General features: G+C 36.0%; 1 protein-coding gene across 4 annotated transcripts in view; it reads left to right on the top strand.

Moving 5' to 3' along the window:
* LOC150097329 (ras-related protein Rab-26-like) overlaps nt 1-27234 on the top strand; it is an 86478-nt gene that overhangs the window by 6687 nt on the left and 52557 nt on the right. For 3 of the 4 annotated variants that reach the window (XM_090407685.1, XM_090407684.1, XM_090407686.1), the window contains exon 2: nt 15071-15181. In XM_090407685.1, the coding sequence (XP_090263811.1) occupies nt 15071-15181 (111 nt within the window). Of the gene's footprint in view, nt 1-15070; nt 15182-20147; nt 20380-27234 lie in introns of those variants that run through there. The other variant, XM_090407687.1, reaches the window with a different exon arrangement.

Raw genomic sequence — 27234 nt, 5'->3', positions numbered from 1 at the left:
CTGCAACAGCCTGTGATGAAATGGCTGAAAAGTCACTAACGATACATACTGCAATTGACTGGTTGTCATGGTAACGAACAGACGACTTTGGAAATTTAAGGTTAATTAGGTTTTTAGCATATTTTGCTATAGCGAAAGTGGATGAATGATAAACTATTTTTAGAAAACATACTCGGGACCTTTTGACCTTTTCTAAACCCAGTTTCAGCCTTCATTTTTTTATTGGATACGTATTCTTAATATGCTTCATTTCCTTGGCATAGCACGACGAAAAGCAGCAAACGAAACAAGATGCTGGCTTGATTGCGATAGTAACTATGGCAACGCGGTATCACTCTAGTAACATATGCTTCGGTAAATATTTTTGGTGCTTCTGTAGAAGGCTTTTTCCCCCTTATCTGAAGCGTTAGTTTAAAGAGGGGGGGGGGAGTATATGGGAGGTGACAGGGAGAGACGGAAGTATATGTACGTCAAATGCATCGAATTCGGAGTGTCTCCCGAATGTGATGTATGTCGTAGACTACCGTCATTATCTGACGGATATAACGCAATATCCGTTTTATATTTTATTTTAGTTTTTTTTTTTTTTTTTTTAATAATCAATAGGAAGTACAGACATCTCACCAAATTCAGGAGATGAGACGTCCTGGAGGGACTACTCGATGTTAATATTTTGCCATGGGAGTAACTGCGTGGTGTGGAATTTAGAGACGACAAACATAATTTTAAGTAATCAATGTGTATATACTAATGCTACCCCCTCCCCACACACTGACTCGCTCGATAAAGATTCCATCTGTCTGTACAAATGGTATTCTACTAAATGTTTTGTTGTTTTTCTCAACTGCCAGCTGTTCACATTTGGTACTTATTCTTTGTTTGTTGCCATGGTGACCATCTTCGTCTGCATTCCACGTTGGAAACCTATTACTAACTTTACTAGACGGTCTTTTCTTTTGTCTTAAATAGTCTGAGTTGGTGGTAGCATGCTGCATGGGGGGGGGGGGGTTGCAATCGGTAGTATTCAGTAAGAAAAAAAAAAAGAATTCGAGTGTAGTTATAATGACCTACTGCTGTAAAGTCTAAAGAAAAAGTACGCGAACAGTAATGATCTTGAAGATTTTTGTAAAGAGAACGCAATCAATTTGTCTGTGTTGTGACGTCTTGGTGTTCTTTCTGTAACAGTCTGTGAAATGAAAGAGACGTTTGAAGTTTCTTTTGAGAACGAAGATGTCTGGGTTTACATTTTGATTTCCTTTTTTTTATTTTTGTCGTATCATTCAAGTGTTCTTTTAAAAATCCTCTTCCTTGTCTCCGGTGACGTCTTACTAAATCTATCCGAATGTAGCAACGCACTAGTCAGAGTGTGTTGACAGAAAATTTTGTAAAAATGTTACTGTGATAGATTTATTTCTATTACTGCGTTTGTACTTTTTACGTCTTCGAAATGTCAGAAAGAAAGAAAACGAATCTAGGTTATAGCTAAAAGAAAATACAGAAAATCTATACGTCTAAACATTTTCGGTCTCGTACATCGAACAACTATTAAGTTTCTTTTCGTTTATTTATTATTATTTTATTATTTATTATTTTATTATTATTTTCTTTTACCCTCACTGATGTGTCTTGTCATTACGATATTCTGTGTAACTTTATATTGTGTCGATATTATTTTATATAAATCTCGAGTGTGCCGCATCAAAAATTTGTTTGCCTTTTCTTAGCATAATGTTTCATGTCTTCATTACTGCACATGATTCTTAAAATCTCAAATTCCATTTACGTTCAGTAATCCTGAATGGTCTCGGTACGTTCTGCCTCTGGCTCTGGACTACATCTACACCATTCTCCACTTCCTGTTTACCGGAGTTATTAGCAGAGCATGCCAAAGAAGAGGCAAATGGATTATGAGCCTTAGGGACAATCCGAGTTAGGGAGAAATTTCCCATTTATGACATACTCAATATTCATCTCAAGACGGCGCAACTCATAATACTTATTGGTGAGCACACCACTGCTGACGGACTACGTAAATTACTTGTCAGCTTAAGTTAAATTCTCTGTCGCGGCTTCAAATTAACTAACGGTTCGATAAAGACAACAATAACATCTGACCCCCCCCTCGTTAGTGTAAACACTTGTTGAGTAATTATCTGGTTTATCATCGATGGATGGTACAGTAATAATATTTTTAAGACTTAATAATCTGAAGGAATAGCAAACAGAAGGTGGAGCAAGCTCTACTCACTTCGTAGAGTCAGATGTTAAGCTGATAATAAAAAGATTTTTTGTATAATCCAATAACTATTAGAGTTGGCTTAACCACAGGCAGGATCGACCAGGATCAAAGAGCAGCACAGTCCATAACGACGTACAATTATTGGGGTTTCCCTTCTGTTCTACCTTAGCAAGCGCAATGGGTCGGGGGACCTGTCAAATCAGACAAGTTTCGAACTTGTCTTCCTACCCTTCCGGTGGGATCGATTCGAGGAACTGTTTCAAGAGTCTTTGTTTTCTCTTTTTTTTCTTCAACTGAAGATGAGTTAACTGGTCTCATAAGAGGTGGTACGTCTCGAAAACAACCAATCTGGTCAGAAGAACACACGCATTTAAACACATATAATACTCTCGCCTCACTGCCTTAGTTGCTTCGGCTGTAATTCGAACGAAACGAAACCAAATCACCTGCGGACTCTATCTTAATTTATGATCGCCTTGTTTCTCGAGGATATCCATGTGGTTATTTGGATATCAAAATAATACACTGATGATGTCTGGGTTTTACAGATCTACAGTGGCGAATTCTCCATGTTTGCTGCGCAAGCTCATTAATTGAGAAAGAATTAATATTTATTTGTTAATAAATGCATGCATTTATAAGCATTCCATTTAGACTTTTATTTTTGTAGACAGAAGACGTCTTAGGCTTGCGCGGCAATAATTGAGCTTTGCGTTGTGTATCGAAGGCCGATGCTTGCTCGTCTAGTCAAAGCTACCTTGGCTTGCTCGGTTGTAGGAGCTTGCAGGTCCTCGCTACAGCACTGTGATTGCATAGCCATTTCCGCTCCCTTCACGTCGTCTTAAACACAAGGCCATACGCAGTCAAAGTAACTCTAGCCAGTGGGCTTCAGCCAGCCTTTACAAGCGTGCGTGTTGCTTGGGAAAATTAAGTTACAACCAACTTTTTATGACGATGTTATTGACCAGTTCATAAAGAAGAACCGTAGGGTAGAATTTGTATTCAAGTAGCTACATTGAAAAAGATAGAATATCATTTGTAAAATAAATGTCGTATTTGTATGATTAAATGTACATAAATTTCTAAAGATATAGTTTTAAATGGTCAGTAATTCATTATTCCGCTAATCAGACTTCAATCACACATCTCACTCCCTGAATGATAAAAAGAGCAAGCGTGAATTTCAAGACGAGCATTCGCCTCTGCAGATCTAGGACTATTTCTGAGGCAATTATAATCCTCTGTAGAACTGCGGCTTGAAGGAGAAATGGAGAGAGAGAGAGAGAGAGAGAGTTCATAAAAACGCCACAGAAATATCTTCAGTACTAAAACCAGTATTCAGAGAAACTGCTTTTGAGTCGATCCAACAAAATGTGAGGATCAGATGTTAGGCAGTGCTGGTTGCTTGGATTGACGCACAAGGGATCTGATGAGTGATAATTTTTTTCCCCTAAACTGGATCAGCTGTAAAGCCTTTTACCAATGCTTTCGAAGTATAGTTGATGGGAAGCCGACTCCAAAATGAATTTCCTGCATGTCGACAATGCTCCACATGCACACACGAAAATCCACTTTACTGCGTTAAACACAAGACACGTTAACCATTACTCTTGCTTAGAGTTTTATTAGTATTTCTTCTATTTTAGACTAAAAAAATTTTTTTTTGAACATTTCTAATGATATCATTTTTATCTTTTTTACTACCAGTGAATACATACGAGCAAACTGGATATTATTATTATTTAAGGATTTTGAAGTTGTGTCGGATATTTAAATTCCGTTATGTTACCCTAATATAATTAATCTTGTTATGCAATTTTTTCCATTGGCTAATCGTAGAAGGGATGGATCCTTGTCTCGCTTTGCCCTTCTGTGGGCAAAGATCGTGTTTTTCAAACTACGAATCGCGACCCGTTAGTGGACCGGAAATCGTTTGCCTTCCAGAGGGAATTCGCTTGAAGGTCCCTTCGGCGTTGAGCAGGCGAATTTTTTTACAAAGTGTTAAATAAATATAGACATGCTAATTTAAATGTTTTCCATTAAATTTTAATTGTAAACTTAGTATTATCTTAATGATAATGTATAGTGTCTGCGGGTTAGGTTGTTTTTTCATTCCAGGCCTCTCCAATTTACAGTAATTGTCGCTACATGGACTCGAATTATGTCTGTACTGTATTTAGTGGTACAATAAAGCTAACTTGTTTTCTTGTATTTACGATACGGCATCTGTTGGGAGTGAATGTTTATCAGGGACATTTTCGTTCATCTTCAAAAGAAAGAAGTTGCTCTGGTGTTGTACTAGAGGTATTGTCGTCTGTGCTGGATCGAGATGTAAAATACTTTTTATTGTTGGTCGCAGTCAGAAATTTTTTTTAAATTTTCTAGACACTGTTTATTTGTTTGGCTTCCATTTATTATTTTTTTTTCTCCTAAGTTGCATGACGTCATAATCCCGCTGAAGCGTGGAGATTTTTTTTTTTTTTTTTTGAGTTTTCCATTGTTCTTCCACAATCTGGTAGTCCGTTCTCCCTCCCTCCCTCCCCTCTCATTCTGGTCTACTGTATATTACTTCCTTTTTTGGTATATTTCATTTTTATCTATTCGTATTCCTCCAATTGTTTGCAATTCCTTTATAATGCTTACAGACCTTTTATCTTAATTCTCAGTTATTTTATGCAACTTACATCTGAGGAAGCATTTTAGAGTATCATACAATGGCTATTCTTTCTTCAAAAGCTGTTTACTTCTTTAATTAACCTGGTTTTTGTCGTTCATTCATTCACTATTTTTGATTCGCACTACCCTTCTATTTTCATTATTTTTCATCTACCTTTATCATTCCTTATCTTCTAACAGTGCACTCTGTAATAAATAACATTATCTATTTTGACATGCGGGCTTATCCTGCCGGTTATTCTTCATTTATCAACTTAAGCCGTGAGACCCAAGGAGGAGCGATCTCAATTAAATTTTCATCCTGATCCCACTTATTTCCTATTTAAATAAGAACGGTCGATTAAGGGCGTGCTTACTACCGCTCTCTAAGAAACCTCCTTCTCACGTGACTTTTAATACTCTTAGACACGTGATGCTCTCTCAATGTGAGAAGTACGCAGTTTTATGATATTGTGCTACTTCCGCTGCATATGAAGAGAGAGAGAGAGAGAGAGAGAGAGAGAGCTTCCTAATCTATTTCATAATGTTTTGTTTAGTTGTTTTTTTCCCAACTTATGTAAATCTTTTTATTGGTGTTTAGAGCCTTGGCGCCAGAAGCTTTCACTAGACAACATAAAAAAATAAAACATTTCTTCAGATATTGTGCCGCTGACTGCTCTGCCACCTAGTGGACGCTAATAGAACTGAACGCAAACCCTTATTGTAATAGAAATATTATGAATCCGTTTTAACGAACAAATCTATCATTATCATTATTATAGATGTGTGTTTTAATTTATATACTAATAAAATTTGTTTCAATTATCAAAATTAAGAAGTTTTAAACCTTATGTATTTTTTAAAATTTTCGAAACGAATTAGAAGCGTAAAATAAAGACAAAAATTATATTCACACTTTTTTTTTAGATTATTACAAATTATGTAATATATTATATTAATTATAAAAATATAATTTTGTCAATAATTACATGAATCACCTGGCAATCATCAAAACGAGTGTCTCTGCTGGGCTTCGTTGTTCTCTTTCACTGAACTCCGTTATGTTCCGCATCTTCTTCGTAATTTTCTCGTAAATCAGAATATCGAGTGATGATGGAAAGCGGCTTAGCATGGGCTTTCTTGCCAATTAAACTTCAAACTGCAGAAGAGAGAAAGATAAAGGAATTTTACACGTAGAGAAAGGTCTTTGCATTTGGACATGCGTTAATTATCTTACTTCAAAAGTTATTCAAGGAATTAAGTGCTGAGGGCAAGGATTAAATGTACTCAGTGGGGTGGTTATCTATTTGTAAGGACGATTGTGGATAATGTTCGGCACGAGTGCATTCACCAGACGTACAAGGAACAGATTAATATTAGTAGCGAGCCATTTAGTTACGAAAGGCAAACGCACGCTAAATTTCATTTAATAATTCAAGCGTCATTTATTTCATAAAATCATCTGTATTAAAACAGTATATCTATTCTATATATATATATATAAAGATAAGCCGAAATTTGAAACGTTTTTTAAGTCACGTTTTTTGTCTCTTCATTGTTTTGAAACGTCCAACAATGTGTTTGCCTTCATGAGCCGGTTCTCCTTCATGTCTCGAGTTATCAGAATTGAAGGAGAACCGGCTTACCAGCTCGGAACTCGGGGGTTTGGGCGCCAGTGGGCTCCCTAGTACATATTAAATAAATCAGCTTTATTTAAAAATGCAGCGAAAATGTATTTTTAAAAATTTAATTTAACTTTCGTTCTGAATACGTCAACAGACTTTGGTCAAACGGATGTATTTTGCTTTGAAATAGTATTTATTTTTTAGCTTAGTTATCTTTTAAAATTATTATCTAGTCCTGATTTTTTTAATTTCGAAAACTGTCTCCCCTCCTGAAATTTTTGGGATTAATCTCGTTTTTCTTTCTCCCTCCCAAATCTACAGTTTTTTTTTATAGTAAAATTTATAGTAAAACAAAATTATATGTCTAGAATACATAAAAAAAAGATCAAAGTTCAATAAAAAAAGCATTCTAACTTTTAACATACTCGCCCCCCCCCACTAAAGTGCTATGATTCAATAAAATCCTTTGAATAATATATGTAGCAGCAGATATCACGAGAACTCTGGCGAATACCCAGGAAATATATCAACAAGAAAAATTCTACTGCCAACGATGTCTGTTTATTGTATATAAACAGTCATAAGGGTGCGCTGCTATCGCGATATGTTTGGTTACACGCATACGTTGTTCAGTTTTTCACCTTCAGTCAATCAAAGATAGCTGGCTCAAACTATGAATGATATTAAGTGGTATGTGGTGAAGAGAGTATGGTAGACGCCTGTCGCCATCTCGTGGTACTTAACACATTATTTCTTCTAAAATTCGACCATTTTTCATTGGCCGAACTATTTGAAATAATAATGATTCCTTCTTGTCTTGATGAAATTTAATATTTAGTATCACCATTTGCCAAAATACAATTGTGTCTACAATAAATATCCAAAGATGACTGCAGATTCAATTATTGGGACACGAATGCTATTGCTTCACGTATTTTTATGATCGTCATCGGAATAATAAATGATCGAGTAGGAATTTGAAATATTCCTGGAATATTTCCAAAATAGAGAAACATTCAATTAATTATTAGTGTTTTCTTCTCAGCATGCATTTTTTTTAAAAAAAAAATTTCAAAGAATTACAAGCAGTCATAGTTATTTATATTTATCATCTATCAACGATTAATTTATATGGACCTGTGGAAATGACGTTTGCATTCATAGCGCTGGCCCGCTCAAAGAAAGCCCTTCTCAGCTTGAATCTAGTCGCCGAATAGAGAAACTCTTCTAACCCTTTCTTCGACTTGTTCCCCAGTTAGTCGGTATCAGGCACGAGCAAGCAGATGTTTTCCTTCTGGAAACTCGGGTTTTTCTTCCCATAAACTCAAAAAAATCGACCATTGGACTGACATTATGTCAACAATATATACTGCGTTAGGGTTAGGGACCATGAGATGGTGACACTTGTCTGTCTCTCCACCAGATATCATTTATAATTAGTGATAGTCTTGGACCAGCTATTTGATTGGCTACTGGTGAAGATTCAACTGTTGCCTTAGTGCCCAAAGTTGACTGAAACGGCCTTACCTACACTACTAAGCTTGTGCCTTTTTTATTCCTTTTAGGGAATTCCCTAAATGGAATAAAAAACGTAGACTTTTAGGCGTAGTGGATTTATTTTTATTTTATTCATTTATATTTATTAATTATATTTTTATATAACTTAAATTTATCATTACACTTTTAAATTAAACATGTGTATATCTAAATATTAAGCAATTAGCTAATGAAATTAGTTTATAAGTTAAAAAATCATAATAAAACGTTTTGGAAACTGACTTTTTTATTGAAATGCCTAATTACTTCATAAATAAACTTTGACTTGTAGGTTTGAGAAAAATATTAAATTAAAATTGGAGTCCTCGGATCGCTGTAGATTAGGAACCGCTGATATGCCTACAAAGCAATTTTTGGAGATTTTCCATTTCGTCTTTGAAATGAACGTTGAGTAATACTTTTTTTTTCCTAATCGGATCCTGTTTATTTAAGTTAAGGGAATTACATCCCATATTGTTTCTTAGCCGAATAAGAAACTCAAAGAGTTTCATGCCGAATATAGAAACTATATAAAGTTCGGCGATTCCAAGCGTAAGCAAATACCTGGATACTGCAGCACCTGATCCCTTAGGTCAGGGTGGCCAACCTTTTATAATTCATGCGTCATTTTTTTTCATTTTTTAGTTAAGATGCGCCATAGAAACTTATACCTCTTTTCAGACCTTTTAAAATATGGTAATATGGATATATTTAACAGTTACGCATAAAATGATTTATTTTATATATGGTAATATAGACACTTTTAGCAGTTTTAAATAAAAGGATTTCATATAAAGACAAGATAAACATTAATTATTTTATTGAGACTTTTGAAATTGCATTTCTTTTCCTAAGTTTGTAATGTTTGGAGTTAAATCAGTTACAGAAAGCATCAAACAGTTTTCACATTTGAATCAGTCAGTCGTGACCGTAGTTTTTTTTAATCATTTTCATTGATGAAAATGCTTGTTTGCATCTGTATGTAGTTCCAAAACGACAGATATAACTCTGAGCAAATTTTCTCAGTTCTGCTAAATGTTCACAGGACAACGATCGCCAGAAATTAATTATATCTGAAGCATCTGGGAGTGATGGAAGTTCATTAAGTTTCATTTTCAATAAAGAATTGCTTTTGAGATCAATAAGTTCCATTTGTATGTTACTAGGCATCGTCAAGATTTTTTGTTCAGTAAGTGAAAAGGGATTTATAAATGCAAGTATGCAGTCTTCTTCTTCGGCAAAATCGCTAAAACGACTGTTGAAGGACTCTTGCAATAATCTGAGTTTCTCAGTATATTCTGTAAAGTTGCCATTATCTTCAACAGATTCACTATGTTCTTTTAAATGTGAGAATTTACTTAAATCTCCGTTTTCTAACCGGGAGATGAACAGTTTTAATTTCATTTTGAATGCACTGATGTCATTTACTAAGCTAGGAAACAATTTGTTCTTGCCCTGCAGTTTCAAATATAGATCATTGAGGTGGCTGGTAAAATCAACTAAAAATGCTAAATCAAATAGCCATTTCTCATCACACAACAGGGCTTTTTTCTCATGCAAGCTCATCCTTCTCTTCCAGAAAATTACGAACACTTTCTTTCAGCTTCCAAAATCTACTGAGAACTTGTCCTTTAGAAAGCCAGCGCATCTCACAATGAAGGATGAGATCACCATATTCCACATCTAGCAGTTCACAATGTTATCTGAATTCTCTTCTGTCTTGCTCTAATTTTATTCACACACTTTACAACTGGTATCATAGCATGCTTCAAGTTTAGAGTTTTTCCACGCAGAGATTCTTCATGTATAATACAGTGATACTTTAGTAGAGAACGACCTAAAAACCTTTCAAGTAAAGGTACAGTCCCAGAAACTCTACCTACCATTGACGGTGCTCCATCAGTGCAAACAGTGATGAACTTACTAGAATCTGGTTGTTGATTTTCTAGACATGACTTTACTTTGTCAAATATGTCTGACCCTCTGGATTTTCTATGAAGTGACTCAAGACCGATAAGTTCTTCAAAGATGTTAAAATTACCATCAATCCTTATTATAAAAATGCTTCATTGGGCTACATCACATATGTCAGCGGATTCGCCCAAGGCTAAAGAAAAGAAAGAACAAGCATGAAAATGGTCTTTCAATTGCTCAGCAACATCATGGGAAAGTTCTTCGATGCGTCTTGTAATTGTTTGCTTGGACAGAGCAATTTGTTTTACTTTTCTTTCAACATTCGTATCACCAAGACATTTTGCAAATTTTTCGAGACAGGGCTTAACAACTTCTCTCCATCAGAGAAAGGCTTGTGTTTTTTTAGCCAACACAAAGACAATTTCATAAGACGCGTCCAGCATTGCCACACGTTCACAACTTCGTTTCACAAATATATTTTGTCTCTTTTTTATTTCTTCCTTTTTCTTAACCACATATTCTTTCCGAAACTCAGACCCAGGAACTAACTTCAGTTTTTCTTCTAATTCAGCTTGATGTTTTCTATAGTGTCTGTTAAGATCATGTCTTCTATTATCTGAGAGAGAGTGCTTTCACAAACAATGCACAACGGTTTTCCTGAAGGACCCGCAATAAATAAGAACTCATTTTCCCACAGTTCATTAAACTGGCGCTTGCTATCACTGTCTGCTTTTTTCTGCTCATTTTCTTTTCCAAGTAATGGGTAACTGACTTTAAAAAAATATTTCAAAAAGTACAGCTTATTATTAAATAATTTATTTAAATTATTTTATCGTTTTAAACATTATGAACATTCAAAAACACTTCTACAAGTTTAAGATAAGATTCCTGTTTTCATGAAGGCCTAATACAGTTCTATAAGTTTAAAAACCACATATATATTTTTTTTTCATAGAGTGTTTTCGTCTCTCTCTCTTATAATATATTGTGTCCAATGAAATACGAGATCGCTTCCTGCCATAAAACAGTCGATCAGCTGGCAATCACACACACAACCAACCCAAACATCCTCATTACGCGAAAGCTTTGCTGATGATCAGTTAAATTTTAGGAATAAACCCACTATACGTAAATAAAAAGGAATGATATTATATTAAAAAAACATAAAAACACACACATACAAATATACCGAATAATTGCTGGTTTCAGTAATCAGCAAATTAGGGGAGCGGGCAAGAACTTGACATATGCGTTCAAAATGAAAAAATTTTTTTTTAAATCTACAGAACTATATTAAGCCTTCATGAAAACAGAATTGTTCACTCACATCGAATCAGAAGTTCATCGAACGTTACGACACGCGAGTCAGCAGTAAACTGATTGAGTAACTGGTGACGCATGTCAGCATTTGCCAGTGCCTGTTGCTTCAAGATCAAACAAGTATAATAAGTGCGCATTCTAGAATTCAGTGGTAGGTTAATTGTGTGTTTATACATATATATAAATCGTATACAAAAATGTTTTTAATTTTTCTCTGGGGTTCAGTGCGCCACTTCTAATCATGCAATGCGCCATAGGTTGGCCACCCCTGCCTTAGGTAGTGCAAGCTGAGGCAACTCATAGAAAGGATGGAGCAAGCTCCGATCACTATTCTTGATATTTACCCATAATGTGAACTTAGCTCCTAGAAGCTGTATTATTGTTCAACATTATGAGAGAAGGTCACTACCCAGACCAATTTCAACCTTTATTGAGGTCTCATCAGTGAGTAGGTAGACCTAGTTAATACCAGGTTTGGCGAACAGAACTTACATCCCTTCTATGAGAATTGCCAAGAAGGTGTCCTAATAAATTACTAATTATATGAAGCCTTTGGCTCTTCATATAATTAGGATCCTGTTTATTTTCGTGCATCGTCACGAGCTACTTCAAATCAGCTCATATGCTATATTTAAGGCTTCTGCTTTTTTAGAAAGTTAAAAAATAAATAAATGTGAAAAGCAATGCTAACATACACTTGGACAAAATTTAAACGCCGGGATGTATAAAAGAAGATATCCCAAGTAAATGTTATGGAGACTTTTGATAACAGTAAGTGGAATATCAAGTAGCTGTTCTTATGTATATAAAACAGAAAAGGGGACGACTTATAGCACAATTACTTGTCCTTACAAACATCTAAATAACATGTAAAGGGGATCTTCGTAGTAATGGGATATGAGACTGCACTTAAATGAAAGAGGTTAGGGGTTGTTAAGGGAACAAGAATGTGGATCTTTCATAGGATTTGTTCATCTCCCAGAGCTTCGAGAAACGTAAACAATTTAATGTTTCCATGACAACATTTTGAATAGAGGGATTGCTTAACCCACTGTTACCACTTATGTGAACCTAAATAGAACTTCTTAACAGTCACGTTGTCATGACTACTATAGAACAAAAGATTTATCTGTTAGTTGGCATTTTACAGCCTCTGCGGGTACTTTGATCGCGTTTTTGTGTTTGGGATAGAAACCTGCAAGGAAAGCTAAGCTACTCGAAATTCTTGCAAATCTCCCATTTTTTTTTTTTTTTTCTCTAAAAATAGAGGAGTTGAAAAGACATTTTATCGTCGAAGGACGATTGAAGGTCATCGCTACTAATTGATAGAAGTTTCTGGTTTGGCAATCTTCATTTGTTTATTCCGAATTCACGTATCGAATGTCTCCGTAAGTGAATAAAGAACTTCACTTACGTCCCAAAAAGCGTCAACGAAAGATATAATGCACATGAATTCTGTAATAATAATAATAATAATAATAATAATAATAATAATAATAAATAAGGTTAAAGCAAATCTAACCAGTCTTCATGATCGAATGGCAGAACAGTTTAATTATTTGTTGCAGTCAGGCTCAGTGGAGGACTGGATGATATCTGGGCGCACGTTTATCTTCATGAAAGATAAGGATAAGTGTGCGGACCCAAGTAACTATCGTCCAATAACATGCCTACCATCTTGAGCTGTTCACTGCAATCATAGCAAATTCCATATACCACTACTTTTTTTTTTTTTTCCGATTAAACAAAAAGACAATTTTCAAAAATCTAGAGGAACAAAAGACCAGATCCTTATTAATAAAGTGATTCTCAGAAACTCAAAAAGACGAAAAACTAACTTAAACATGGCATGGATAGACTAGAAGAAAGCATTCGATTCCCTGCCACACTCCTGGATCCTAAAATCACTACAAATATTTGGAATTAGCAAAAGCATGCGTTCGTTTCTGGCTGCTGCTATGAAAGCATGGAAAACAACTTTAATAGCGAATAACGAACTATTTGGAGTATTTCATTAAATGGAATTTTCCAAGCTGATTCCTTGTCATCATTGCTCTTCAACATTTCTTTGATACCTTTGTCTACGATTTTACGATTTTGAAGAAAACAAAACTTCGATATGAAATTCCTAAATGTAATACTAAAATTTCCCATCTATTGTATATGGATGACTTGAAGTTATATGGAAAATCGGCACAGAAAATGGACTCTATACAGAACACAGTTCGTATTTTCAGTGATGACATCAAAATGAAATTTGGTTTAGATAAATGCGTTATATTATCTATTAAACGAAGAAAAATTAATGACACTAGCAATTTTAATTTTGATCAAGAGAAATATATAAAAGCAATTTCAGCTGACGAACACTATAAATACCTACGAATATTAGAAGCCAGTGATATTCCCCACTCTAAAGTCAAAAACAGGCAGCATCAGAATACACCAAAAGAGTTAGAAATATTCTGAAAACAAAACTAAATGGATTAAACACAATTAGATCAATTAATTCTTGGGCTATACCAGTGATCCGATACACAGCTGGCATAATAGATTGGACAAAACAAGACTTGGACAAACTGGACCGCAAAACTAGAAACTAATGATCATGCATTACATCCACGAAGTGATGTTGAAGTTGTACCTGCCAAGGAGAATAGGTGGATGGAGTCTGCCAAGTGAGACAGACTATGGAAGGAGAAGAAGAAGTTACATCGACAACATCCCTGAGCCAATGCTTCACGCATTTACACAAGAGAGCCTTCTAAAAGCAACAGGAAACAAATCCGATTACAAAAAGGAACAGCAAAACTGATATGTGCGCTGGAAAAATAAACCCTTTCATGGCCAATTTCTTCGAGATACTGAGGACGAAATTGACGTGAACAAGATGTGGCAATGGTTACAATATGGATATATTAATAAAGAAGCAGAAGGATCTATTCTAGCATCCACTCAAGAACAGGCATTACGAACTAATGCAATCAAAGCAAAAATTTTGAACATCAATAATAACAGCAAATGCAGATTACGCGATCAGAAAGATGAGACTGTAGAACATCTAATCAGTGCCTGCAGCAAGATAGCTCAAGCTGATTAGAAATACCGCCATGATCAAGTGGCCAAAATAGTTCATTGGCATGTATGCAAAAAATATGGCTTTCCTACTTTCGATAACTGGTGGCAGCATAAAATAGAGACAGTATTGTAAAAACGAAACAGTAAAAATTCTCTGGGACTTAAGAATACAAACTGATCGTCATTTGGAACACAATAGACCTGACATCACAATTATCGAACATCGACAGGTTGGGATTATCGATATTGCAGCACCCAGTGATAACAACATTAACAACAAAGAACTGGAAACAATTACTAAATATCGAGATCTGGCAATCGAAGTTGGCCGACTGTGGCTTAAACATACCAAAGTCATCCCAATAGTTATCGGTGCACTTCGTGCATCTTCAAAGAAGTTGTCCAACTATTCACAGCAATTAAAAATCAATGAAGTGACCCCATGAATGACTTAAAAAAAAAAAAACAGCATTACTTGGAACAGTCCATATTTTACGACTCTGTCTAACGGACTATTCTTAGATTCTTGGGTAGAATCTGAATTATTCTGAATCACCAGTCAAATTTTTATTTATTTGATATCTTGTTTTAACTGTGTATCAACTATGTGAATAAAGTAATAATAATAATAATAATAATAATATATAAACATTCTTTCATTTGTACCTCATGACATTTATTTTTTTAAAATTAATATTTCCAGACTATTCTTGTCGGAGATAGTGGGGTAGGCAAGACGTCTTTGCTCGTACAGTTTGACCAAGGGAAGTTCCAAAGCGGGTCGTTTTCCGCTACAGTAGGAATTGGTTTCACGGTAAGAGGAATTTATTTTATTCTTCTTTCTGTGCTCGTGCATTTCATTGTCTTCTTTTATGGATTGTGAAGGTGACAGAGCATCGGTAACCCGTATTTACTTGTACACGATGTGTCAGTGTGCCGAGGATGACAAACAATCCACAACACAACCGACCGTCTCACGATTTTTTCTGCTCTGTTTTGCAAGGAGGTTTGTGGAGTTAAACTAAGACAAGCTGAATCGCTCTTTCACCACCACATTAAGAAAAAAAAATGAAAGAAAGAAAGAAAGAAAAAGTACATGCTAATTCTCTAAATCATTATTTAGTTGAATAATTTAAAAAAGACGAAAGTATAACGATATATATATATATATTTAACTATAGCAATCGAATCATCTTATTTATAATCAACGTTTGATGAATTTTGAGACCAGAGGCTGTTGGTCTCCCCGTGATGTGTTATATTTTGCAGAAAACTTGTACTGATAACCGAACATCCCCCCCCACCCACCCATTTATTGCTAAGTATAATACTCCAAACAGCAACAGTCGAGCCCAGGCACAACTGGGCCGTCCTGAAATATAGAATTGCATTTGCATTCATAGCCAACAACGAGCAATATGCACTACAGTACCATAAAATTATAAAAGAAAAAAAAATAAGTAAGTACATTTTGAAATATATATATTATGGCTTCTTTTCGAGTTTTCGTTTTCACCGTTTCTTTTAATATTTATATTTTTTCTTTACTGCAATCTGATTTTAAGCACTCTTCCAGCAATATCTATGTAATCTTTATATATATATATATATATATATATATATTAGCAGTATAAGTGAAATCATACAAATGTAGCATACAAAAGAAAGTATTAAAACATTTGATCAACAAACAGTAAAAAATAATGCAACAAAAATAAGTTTGATGGAAGCAAAGCAAATCTTTTAAAATAATATACAACAAGCAGCTTATGTGAAGTCTTAAAAAAAAAAAAAAGAGACCAATCGGTGATAAAAGGAAGAGATGGACGCCTCGGTGTTGATCAGAATCCTTTTAGCATCTACAAGATAAATCTAGAGGAAAAAAATTATAACTGATATAAAATCTTTTAGAAATAAAGCCACAAAATATGGGAAATATCTGTAAGAATTCCGGAAAAACGATTCCAAAGAATTCGAACAGGATTTTTATGGTACACAGAAAACAACTAATAGAAATATCAAGATTATAATACTCCAGATTTTATGTGCTTTATAAAGCACATAAAATCTGGAGACTTAAGACTGAAGTCTCCAGGTTTCAATTATAAGACTGAAGTAAATCATTTGATAATATTAAATTAGAAAATATTCTAACAGAAAAAAAAAATGGTAACAGCGTATCAAAGATATTTCTTGCAAATAACTGTTTAATAAGGTATTGTAAAAACTGGAATTACATAAAGTAATTCGATAAATCTACCACGGTTCGATATGAAACAATAACAAAATTAAAATATAAGAAGTTAAAACGAATAAAAATTGAAAATAATAATATAATAAGTCTGATGACCCAGTGATAGTATATACAGAAGATATGGGGGGGGGGTATTAGAGGTTCGATTCTAGTTACCAAGTACAGGAACTTTTTCTAGGCTTTTTTTCAGTCGCTTTTTGAATTATCCCGTTATCAGCACAAGCAAGTAGGGTTTTTTCCCCCTTTCTGGTCGATATTTTTGAGTTGAAAGGGGGAAAAAACCCTACTATCCGTGTCTATAGTCTAGTGTATACTAGTGTCTATCCGTCTAGCTTCACTGAGCGCCTAAGTTATCGATGAATCAAAGCTTTTCAGGAGAAAATAGAGAGAGAGATGCAGACAACTTTCACTACACTTCAAGCAACATCAGTTGTCTGCATCTCTCTCTCTATTTTCTCCTGAAAATCTTTGATTCATCGATAACTTAGGCGCTCAGTGAAGCTAGATGGATAGACACTAGCTGCTAAGAAATCTTCATAAAATTAGTTAGGGACAAAGCAGCTCAATATACTCCTTCTTTGGAATTAAAGCCATTAAAAGAAAATTTGAATACTTGTGAGTATGAGGTAGCCAATCATATGTAATATGTAACTTTGAAATAAATAGACGTATAATGACATATATATGATTTTAAATACTTAGAAACTCAGTTTAACTCAAAAGAATAGAAACAATTATGCAAAATAGCAGCTGCTTAAGTGCAAACACGATTTTTGGATGCTTAAACAGAACAAATAAGGATAAATAAAAATTTAAATATTGTAACTAAACAAAGATACGCAGTATATAAACGCATAAAAAGACTAGTTTTATTTATATATCCGGAAAAAAAAATTCATTAATTGTACGCGATGAATCCAGGATAAGCTGGATTCATTAATTCATCTTCTAATGCAGATGAATAATGTGAGCCTGATGAAATGAGTTGGTATTAAGGTATGCAGGAAGCACCGGACGTAGACGTTGGGGTATCTCTGGAATTGAGACGTTAAATTGTTCTTGGGATATCGTATTTCATTGTATAAAGCGTTTTTGAAGTTTCCCCAAGTGGATAGTGGTCGATGTGGCGAAAATATAGAAGATCAGAGAGGTTATGACAATTAAAAAAATCTGGTGGCCAAGAAAATGAAAGGAATGATAGCATTCTTTACCGTCGGAGTTCCAAATGTCAGCAATCAGTATTATTCATAGGTACATAGAGATTTGCAAGGTTCACCTCATCCTAGCCAACAGTGAACATTAGAGCACGTTGTCCATCTTCGATTAGTTGCTACACAGAACCTCTTTCCAAAGCTTGCTTAATATTACTACGTCCGCATAATTTTTACGAACAATAATGTAAAAAAAAAAAAAAAAAAGTAAATCAGAGTAGAAGAATAGCAAATGTGCAAGCTTTAAAACCTCCTTCACGAAAGGTCAAAACGTATAGCACCTTAATACCATTAATACTAATCTTGATACTTATCTCTAGATAAATCGTACTTATTCAGTCCACCTCCAGTAAGGTCACACCTGTCGCGGAAATCGTCTACCAGTTAAAGGCATTCATAAACAGCCCTTCCCGTATCGCGATTCAAATACGAAGTCTATGGTTTTAAAGCAGAGACGCAATGTTCATCCAGGATAAGCTGGATAAACGGGTAGCTCGATGGATTAACAGGCAATCGATAGATATCGAATGATGTACAAGTTTGGAATTCAAACGGGGGGGGGCAACTGTTGAGTGACTATTTCAGTGTGTGAAGAGATTGATATGTCACTTGTGAAGCATACTGAAATAAGTTCGCTTTGAGTTTCTTGAACCATCCAACATCAAGTGCGTATTCCGAATACGCAGACAACGTCATGCCAAACAACAGTTATTCATTAGAAGCCCAATCATTCCGTAAAGAGAGAAGAAAAGAAAAAGACTCTCGAAGCTACAATTGCAACCACGAGAACCTTTCCTATAGTCCAGTCTTGTTATCGCGGTTCCAGAATCATTAATCTCAATCTTTGTTAGAGACATCATCTATGCACGTTGTCGTTATCTGTTCCCAATTCAGAAAATAAAATGCAATTATTTTTGAATTGCATCTTTGTAGGTTGCCCTTTTAGGCATCCATCGAATTCTTGATGCTTTATGAATGAGAAAATTTGGCCTGAAAGACGAATGAGGATATTTTTTTAACCCCCCCTTCAGTCAGGCACAAAACGTTATGGACCCCACGTGAATAGCGATATACAACATGGATCCGTAGATGCTAGACTGACATTAATCTTGGACATTTTATAGATCGTTACTTTTTTTTTTTTATGTATTACGGAAACTAAATATGGAACTTTTTAAGCCATTTCAGGCCTCCAATAAGTGGTCTCATATCGGGCAATGAAATTCATCTGACACCTAAAGACAATCAAAAACATTCCTACCAACTATGGGAAGCAGATACGCTAACTACTGGGCTAACGAGGCCGAAACTGTTAGGAAGTTGTGAAAAAGATCTGTGGTGATTTTAAATTATCCCTCTAACAAGCTATTGGCAGATTTCATTGCTTCTTTAGGAAGCCATCTTTTTTTTTCTTTTTCAAATCTCGACAACAGGAAGTCCGTTTCTTAGTAATTAACAACTAACGGATTTCCTCTGGTACGTGCCTTTTCAACTCTGTGTTTCATGTTATTTAGCGCTTCAACGGTCACTGCGACCATCTTAATTTCGGATCTCTTTCTCTAGTGTTAACTCTGGCTTTCATTTCCTATAATTGATTGATTAGCGTAGGAAGATTTAACGCTTTGAGTCCCACACGGGAATGTGCAGCGCCATCTATTATTACAGCCAACTCATTATTGAATAAAATGTAATTTTGATTTGTCAGTTTCGCGTGTTTTAGTTGAAAAAATCGAGTTTCCCAAGGTCTGGAAGACAAGCTTTACTATGACGGGAATCGAACCATCTTTCTAACCAAAGAGATCGTCGCTGTCCCTTTGCTACGCTACGGATGGGTTTATTCTCGTATGCTGAACAGTTTCGATGGAATTACAGAAATAATTTTTGCTGGAATGAAGGAAGGTCCCTCCCCCCTCTCTCCCAACTTAAATCTTTGTCTTCAATTCAAACCCTGGCTTCCTAGCGAGGGCACCCACATACAGAGTATCACAAACTGTCTTGAAAAGCAAAATCCTTGTTTTCTTCGTTGGCCACCTACGCACAAGTTCACAAAAACGTTTACAAAATCAAACAAGAAAAAAAAAGCTAAACTGATTATTACAGAAGGGTTCAGTTTCTTGTAATCCATGTCAAAATTTATTTCTAAGTCATATAATAAGAACAACATTTTTGCATCTTATATTTTGTGCTTCATTCGTTCGACAGCGCATGCGTTGATGGTCATCTATACTCCAACTGTTACTGAAGGCTGAGCATGCATGTACGATCTACTTAGGAAATGCAATAAACGCGCACACACACACAGACAGACACGCGCGCGCTGTGCGCATACTTGTAAAGTTTAATTCTCCACAACGCCGATGTCATGTCGCTCACCAGGCAAAGGGCAACAGGAAAGAATGGTTGGTCCTCCCACCGCACAAAAGTCATGAGACCTGTACATTGTTTGCTTGCTCTGCTGCCGTATTGCGAAGACATCAAGCAGTCCTTTTCTTCCTAAGCCAGATGAAGAGGTCGTTCGACGTGGAACACTACGATGTTCAGTTCAAGGTAAGTTGCTATTCATCTGTTGCATGCATTAATTAAAAAAGTTACAGTGTCATCTTTAAACTTTTATGTGTAAGGGGAAAGAATGTCATTGTTATAACAGCAGACTGTACAACGATCATTAGCCTTTTTTTTTTGTTTTTCGCTAAGAATAAGAACTAATTTTTATAGAAAAACGAATAGTAACAAAGATCGGCAACAGTGGTATTGATATTCATCATAATGATAAAGAAATAGTGAATATTATTATAAATAGAATAGCCAATATGGTAGGCTTAGTGATACTCGTAATAACAACGCAGTGATAATGGCAGTCACTGTAGTGATATCCAGCAGTGATGGCAATAACAGTGATCATATGGTTGTTACAGAGAGGAATTTATTATACCAGACCATCAGTCCGTTAATATACAACAATTACATCAAAGGGGGTGGGGTGAAAGGTCATTAAAAACTATCTCTCTCGCCTTCTTGTTCTTAACAACATAATTTTATGTATATTATGCATACTTATATATTTTCTTTACCTTTTTTTGACAATGGAAGCATAAGAAGTCATAGGCAACACCTAAGGCAATGTTGCATTTGCTTTCTCTCAAAGTATATTTATTTATTTATTTATATCGCTCTCACACACGCGAGGCCACGAAGCCTATAGCAAATCAATGCTGTGTGTGGGCAGAAGTCGAGTGGAAAGTAATTTGATTAGATTCTTTTTGAAGAGCTAGAAGCTGTAGTCTTTGGAGAATATTTCATAGGAAGGCTGTTCCAAAGAACCGACGTAGATGGAATGAAAGATGAATGGGAGTAGCAGGTGTAGTAAGTCTAGTGAGTTCTTTGTATTCATTTTTTTTAATAATAATCATACACAACAAATGTTGCGGATATATAGTACAAATGTGCCTGAGGGAGAAGGGTATAACGAAGAAACCTTTTGCTTTTTCATTCTTGTGATTCCGGTTTTTTACTCATTTCGTTCATCAAGCTCTTTTCCATTTTCATTTGAAACTAATTCAGTTTCCCTTTGGGGGGGGGGGGAATAAAACCTGTTGAAGAAGCTTGTTGGCCCATCTCCTTTCAAGGAAATTTGAAAGGAGATGGGCCAACAAGCTTCTTACATAGAAATTAAATGACTGGGAATCGTCGCTGATGCCATACAATCTAGATGTAAAATACATTGATATATGAATGTCGGTTGGGAGTTATTACAAACATCAATAATAATCTTCAGATTTTTAACCTAAATCTTCATCAGGTTCGTGATTTCCGTCAACCAGTTTATCTCCAGATGATCAAATGCAGTTTCCAGTCATCTCAAAGAGGTTTCTCCGCATCGTTCCAGATCTGTTTGTATTACTTTCCCGAGATGTCTTCGGCGTCTCCTGAAAGGCTTTCTAAGACGCCCGCAACACAGGGGAAACCGACTACCGACACTGCAGGTTGTAGTTTACGCTCCCCGCAACTACTGGAATAACCATTTTGACCGCGTAGTTATTTCCGTAAACTGGCGACGGAAATTTACAGCTTACGCACATAATAAGGGTGTCCCAGAATTGCTGGTCCGTTGCAGTATTCGGAGAAACATCATTCCATATCCCTTAAGTTTGCTATCAAGCGTTTATTTAATAAGACAAAGTAGTTTTTGGCGCACATAGAAAACAAAAAAAGGGTGATGACCTTTTGACGTCTCACATATAATGCTGACACCCGCGAAACCTACCATCCGAGCACAACTTAACTTACTTAATTTGGTAGCAATCAGTAAACTTCCTTTAGCAAACAACCAGCTAAAAAAAAAAAAAAAAAAGAAAGAACATTTATTGACTATCTATCGGTCAACAGCGAAAACATAATCCGACTAATCTGCCGGTCTTATAAGCGAGCACAATCTACTGTTACCATGGAAACATAACGTCACATCTGTCTTAATTATACGAAACCATCTTATTAATAAAAAGTATAATATGTAATAATAATTTCTATCTAATACAAAAAATAAAGCATGGAATGGCGATACCCCATCCCGTTCTCTACTTGTATTGCCAAAAAAAGGCAAACTATCGCGCATTGATGTATATGTGATACAGAAATGGGAAAAAATTATCAAAAATTATGTCCGAAGTAAGTGAAAAAAAATTAAAACTCATAAACAAAAACAACAACACAAAAATGAAATTTATATTTTTCGAACGTGTTTCCATAACAACGAATCTTATCAGCATTCTCGTTGTATCCTCATGTTATTGGTTGATTTTTGGGTTCACGGCTAATACGGCCTAACAGCAATAGAGATCATTCAACAGGATTGCCTCTGGGCCTTTAAAAATACTTCTACAAGTCGAGATGGGATCGTAGTTCAACCCAGAAAGATCACGCACTATTCTGCAAGACGTGTACTTCTTAAGGATAACCCACGTCTTTCAATGGGAGAGGATAAATGTTACAATCCCTCTTCGTGATTTCTCGATGGATAATGGAAGACAGCTTAAAATAGTGTTGCTGTTATCGACTGACTGTGGTCGAAGAGGAGGAGGTTGCAGTTATAGCACACTTTCCTCCTCCTAACAAAAGGCTTTCCAGAAATGACCTACATTCACTGGGGATTTGGCAAGAATACGAGTCCATCATCATCATTATCATTCTGCTTGTGTGGGGGGTAAAAAAGGTTATTTCCCATAGGCTCGTTTCAAATGATAGTTCAGACCAGTTCAACCTACAGATGTACGAGGGTGGTCTGAAGAGTTCTCGGCCTCGACCATAGATGGCAACACTATCTGCAAGATTTTTTTCTTTTCTAAATTGATACATCTGTCATAAGCATCCATGTGAAACTGCAAGTCATTCTATCAAGTAGTTTGTTTTATACAGCTGTCTGAAGCAAACGTGTTGTCTGTAACCCTTGAAATGGATAAAATTGAGTATCGTGCGGTTAACGCCAAACGAAATTCATTCGAAGTTCATAAAAGTTTATGCGCACTCTTCTCCTTCGTTTTCGACAATTAAGAAATGGACTGCCGAGTTTAAACGTGGCCGTACCAGCCTTGAAGATGATCCACGTGAAGGACATCCAAAAAGTGTAACATCACCAGAAATCATTCATCGAGTGCACGATATGGTATTGGATGACCGGCGAGTCAAAGTGCGTGAAATTGCTGAGACTATAGGTATTTCAAAAGAACGTGTAGGATACATTTTGCATTTAGAATTGCAAATGAAAAAGCTTTGCTCAAGATGGGTGCCGCGCTTGCTCACAGCAGATCAAAAACGCACTCTCATGAAAATCTCTGAACAGTGCTTGGAGTGTTTTAACAAGAATAAAACTGATTTTGTGCGTCGATTTATTACTTTGTATGAGACTTGGACACACCAGAATCCAAACAGTGGACAGAAGCCGGTTGTTCAGCGTCAAAGTCGGTTCCATCAGCAGGAAAGGTCATGCATCAGTGTTTTGGGATGCTAAAGGCATTTTGTTTATTAATTATCTCGAAAAGGGTAAAACAATAACCGGGGAATATTATTCCGATCTTTTAACCAGATCAGACGAAAAAATTCGTGAAAAACGACCTAGTTTGCAGAAGAAAAAAATCATCTTTCATCAGGACAATGGGAAAATTAAGGGATCTGCACTATGAATTGCTGGAACATCCACCCTATTCCCCAGATTTGTCTGCCTCCGATTTCTATCTGTACACAAAACTAAAACTCTTCCTCGCTGGTCAGCGGTTTTCTTCGAATCAAGACGTGATTGCAGCTGTAGAGGGGTATTTTGCAGATCTTCCTGAGAACGACTACAGGGACAGGATAATGGCGGTGGAGCATCGCAGAAATAAATGTATTAGTCTTAAGGGATAGTATGTTGAAAGATAAAAATAATTTTGAAATTATAAATTCGTTTTTTCATCGTTAGGCGGAGAACGTTTCAGCTCATCCTCGTATATGTAGTTCGTCTGGTCTCATATTATAGGGAGAGAAAAAAAAACATGCTGTTGGCTCAGTAAAGGCTCAATAAAGTTCCTGCTAACACAGGCGGACAGGCGGGGTATGACTCTATAGTCTCTCTCTCTCTCTCTCTATATATATATATATATATATATTTTTTTTTTTTTTTTTTTTGTGTTATTTCCACAAGTACGTGAAATGCGAGAAGTAGATAGGCATAAACCTTGTTGACGTTGCATCGTAATGGTTGTGGTCGTGTAATGTTTAGGAGTGCTTTGAGAATGAAATCAACATGAAATCAAACAGTGTCCTCTCTGACAATCCTGCATTTCAAGCACGTTTTTCTGAAGCTCGGTGCTATTAAACTCCTAACTTTAATTGCTGCAAGGACTTGACTATGATGATGTGCTTTGTACACATACTGGCCAATGAATTAGAAATTTTATGTCTCGAAAGTTTCTAAAAGTTCTTTGAGACACTCGATCCGATGCTGTTACTTTTATACCTTAGCTGAATCAAGTGAGTGGGTGGCTGTGTTTTTCTAGTTTCTTTTGTCGATGTGCGCATGAGTGCTGGTCATGATAAGAAGACAAACATAGACTCGAGAGAATCGTTCGGTTCGCCTTTCTTGCAGGTGTTTTCGCAATACCTATACACTTGGCCTTGGAACCATCACGCAGAAATCTACGACTTAGAAAAAATAAAGAAATAAAAGATTTAAAAATGCAGAGGTCAGTGAAAAGAGAGACAGAGACAGACAGGATAGAGAGTGAGAGAGAAGTAGATGTAAAATTCATTTAAAAACAACCGCGGAAATCACTTCTAGATTAGAGCAGCAGTCGCATTTGCCACAGGATGGGCTTGTATAATTCACAACCGTAGCGTCACGTATTCCACCAATCTCGTCTTCGCTTTTAATGTCTCATCTGTGTCATCGAATTGGATGGTGTTAAGCATCTAAACTTCACACTATTGCATTACTAATCTAAGTTTTTTTTTTTTTTTTGCTTTCGTTTTTTTTCCCTTTCTTCTCCCATAGTGGCTAATGTCAGACATTTATTTGTTGTAATAGTATATATGCACATGTTGTACAACCGAACCCGAATTGATATACAGCTGATTTGTTTTATTAACCCTCATCGCCAGACAGATATCACATCCTGAGTCAAATTGTAAATAGTTGATGAGAAGCCCGCTTTTCCATCGTCCATAGACCGCATTTATTATTTTTGCTAAATTTGATTTTCATTTAGGTTACCATTTTAACTTTTCAATAAGCCGAATTTATTTTGTCAACAGGGTTTGTAGGTACATACTGCTAAAATAACTTCGTCTTTTCTGTATAATTAAAATAAATTTTAAGAGAATATTTTTACACTCACTTACAGTTTATCGTCAAATTAAACTTTTTTTTTTTATACAGGGTGGCCATAAATTAACTTTCCTTCTTTGGAAGTATCTCTAGCTAAAACTAATACACGGAATGAGACCACATTTTATATTGAGACTTTCGACGGCATGGGGAGATGAATTTCGCGAAAAAAAAGATTTAGTACCAAAAGTCGCCGATAGGGGAAATTTTGGCGCTGGCCGAGCCGAAAGCAGTCAAATATTTGCAGTAAACGCAAGTACGTGATAGCAGCGCCACCAGTTCCACTTAAAAAGGGATTGGGAACGTTCAGGCAGTTATTAGAATGACTGACGAATTGTGCTCAATATGCATCCTACCCTGTCTCAACGGGCTTTACTTGTTAAGTTATTTTACCTTAAACAGTGCAATGCCGTAGCTGCCCTTCGGGAATTTAGAAGATTTCATAACCAGGGGACCCTGATTCTGATGAATAAAACATTACTTCCTGTGAGTTCAATCACTACATTAATTTCTGTGTCTCTTGCAAGTTGTTGTTTTAGTTTAATTATTCTTATTATCATTGTAATGCACCACATATCCAGCTGGAATGAGTGACACGGCTGTCGCTTACACCATCGAAATGTTATTGTTCCATTTTATCTGTCTTTAATGTAATTATCCGCTTGTTTTCGGCTCCGCCAGCGCCAAAATTTCTCCTATCGGCGACTTATGGTACTAAATATTTTTTTCGCGGAAATCATCTTCCCATGCCTTTAAAAGTCTCAATATAAAATTAATCTCATTCCGTTTATTGGTTTTAGCTACAGATGCCTCCAAAGAGGGAAAGTTATTTTATGGCCTGTATTTTACTTAGACAAGGTGACTGGAGTTGGTGTGTGCAGAGTGATTACACCTGTGTATATATATGTATATAAACTTTTTTTGCTATATATATGTTTAAAAATACCAAGCAATTTTAAACCTGGTTTTACTCCATTTCCCAAGTAAGCAAACAGACAAACAAGTCAAGTTTGCGCTTGCAAGTGATGCAAGTCTAGCTGATCCTACAGGTAGTGCAAGACCAAGACAACTCGTGGTAAAGGTGGCATAAGCTCTGATCACTAATCTTAATATTTACCCTTAATGCCAAAACACATCTCCAAGGAGGGGATGTATGCTGTTTTGTATTAAAGGCAAAGGGCCATTACCCAGACCGGTTTCGACCTTTGTTGAGGTAGAATGGGAGTTCATATCTCATTATCATTGGCCTCTTTAGAGTCAAAAAAGTTGTGCTGAGAGCCAGCTTTGATAGTAAGAGAGGAGTAGAAAAGATAGAGTAGATAGTAGTAGGTAGTTAAAGAGGCCTCAGTCGATCTACTTGGCCTTACTCGAAAGTCAGTGCCAAGCAGATCTCTGACATTTCCTCCTCCATCCGTTCTTTTCAGCTTTCTCCGGTCAGTCACCTCTTCAGGTGTCTGTCCGAGGAAAGTGGGGAAAAACAAATGCAGGAGGACACACATAAATTAAAAAGCAAAGGAACTAAGACACGCAGAAACAACAAAGGAGCT

The sequence above is a fragment of the Typopeltis vanoorti genome, chromosome 17 (genome assembly GCF_054136105.1).
Source record: "Typopeltis vanoorti isolate ZY-2024b chromosome 17, IOZ_Tvanoo_1.0, whole genome shotgun sequence".
Taxonomy (NCBI): domain Eukaryota; kingdom Metazoa; phylum Arthropoda; class Arachnida; order Uropygi; family Thelyphonidae; genus Typopeltis; species Typopeltis vanoorti.
The sequence above is the reverse complement of the archived record's forward strand: the minus strand, read 5'-3'. Positions and strand labels throughout refer to the sequence as shown.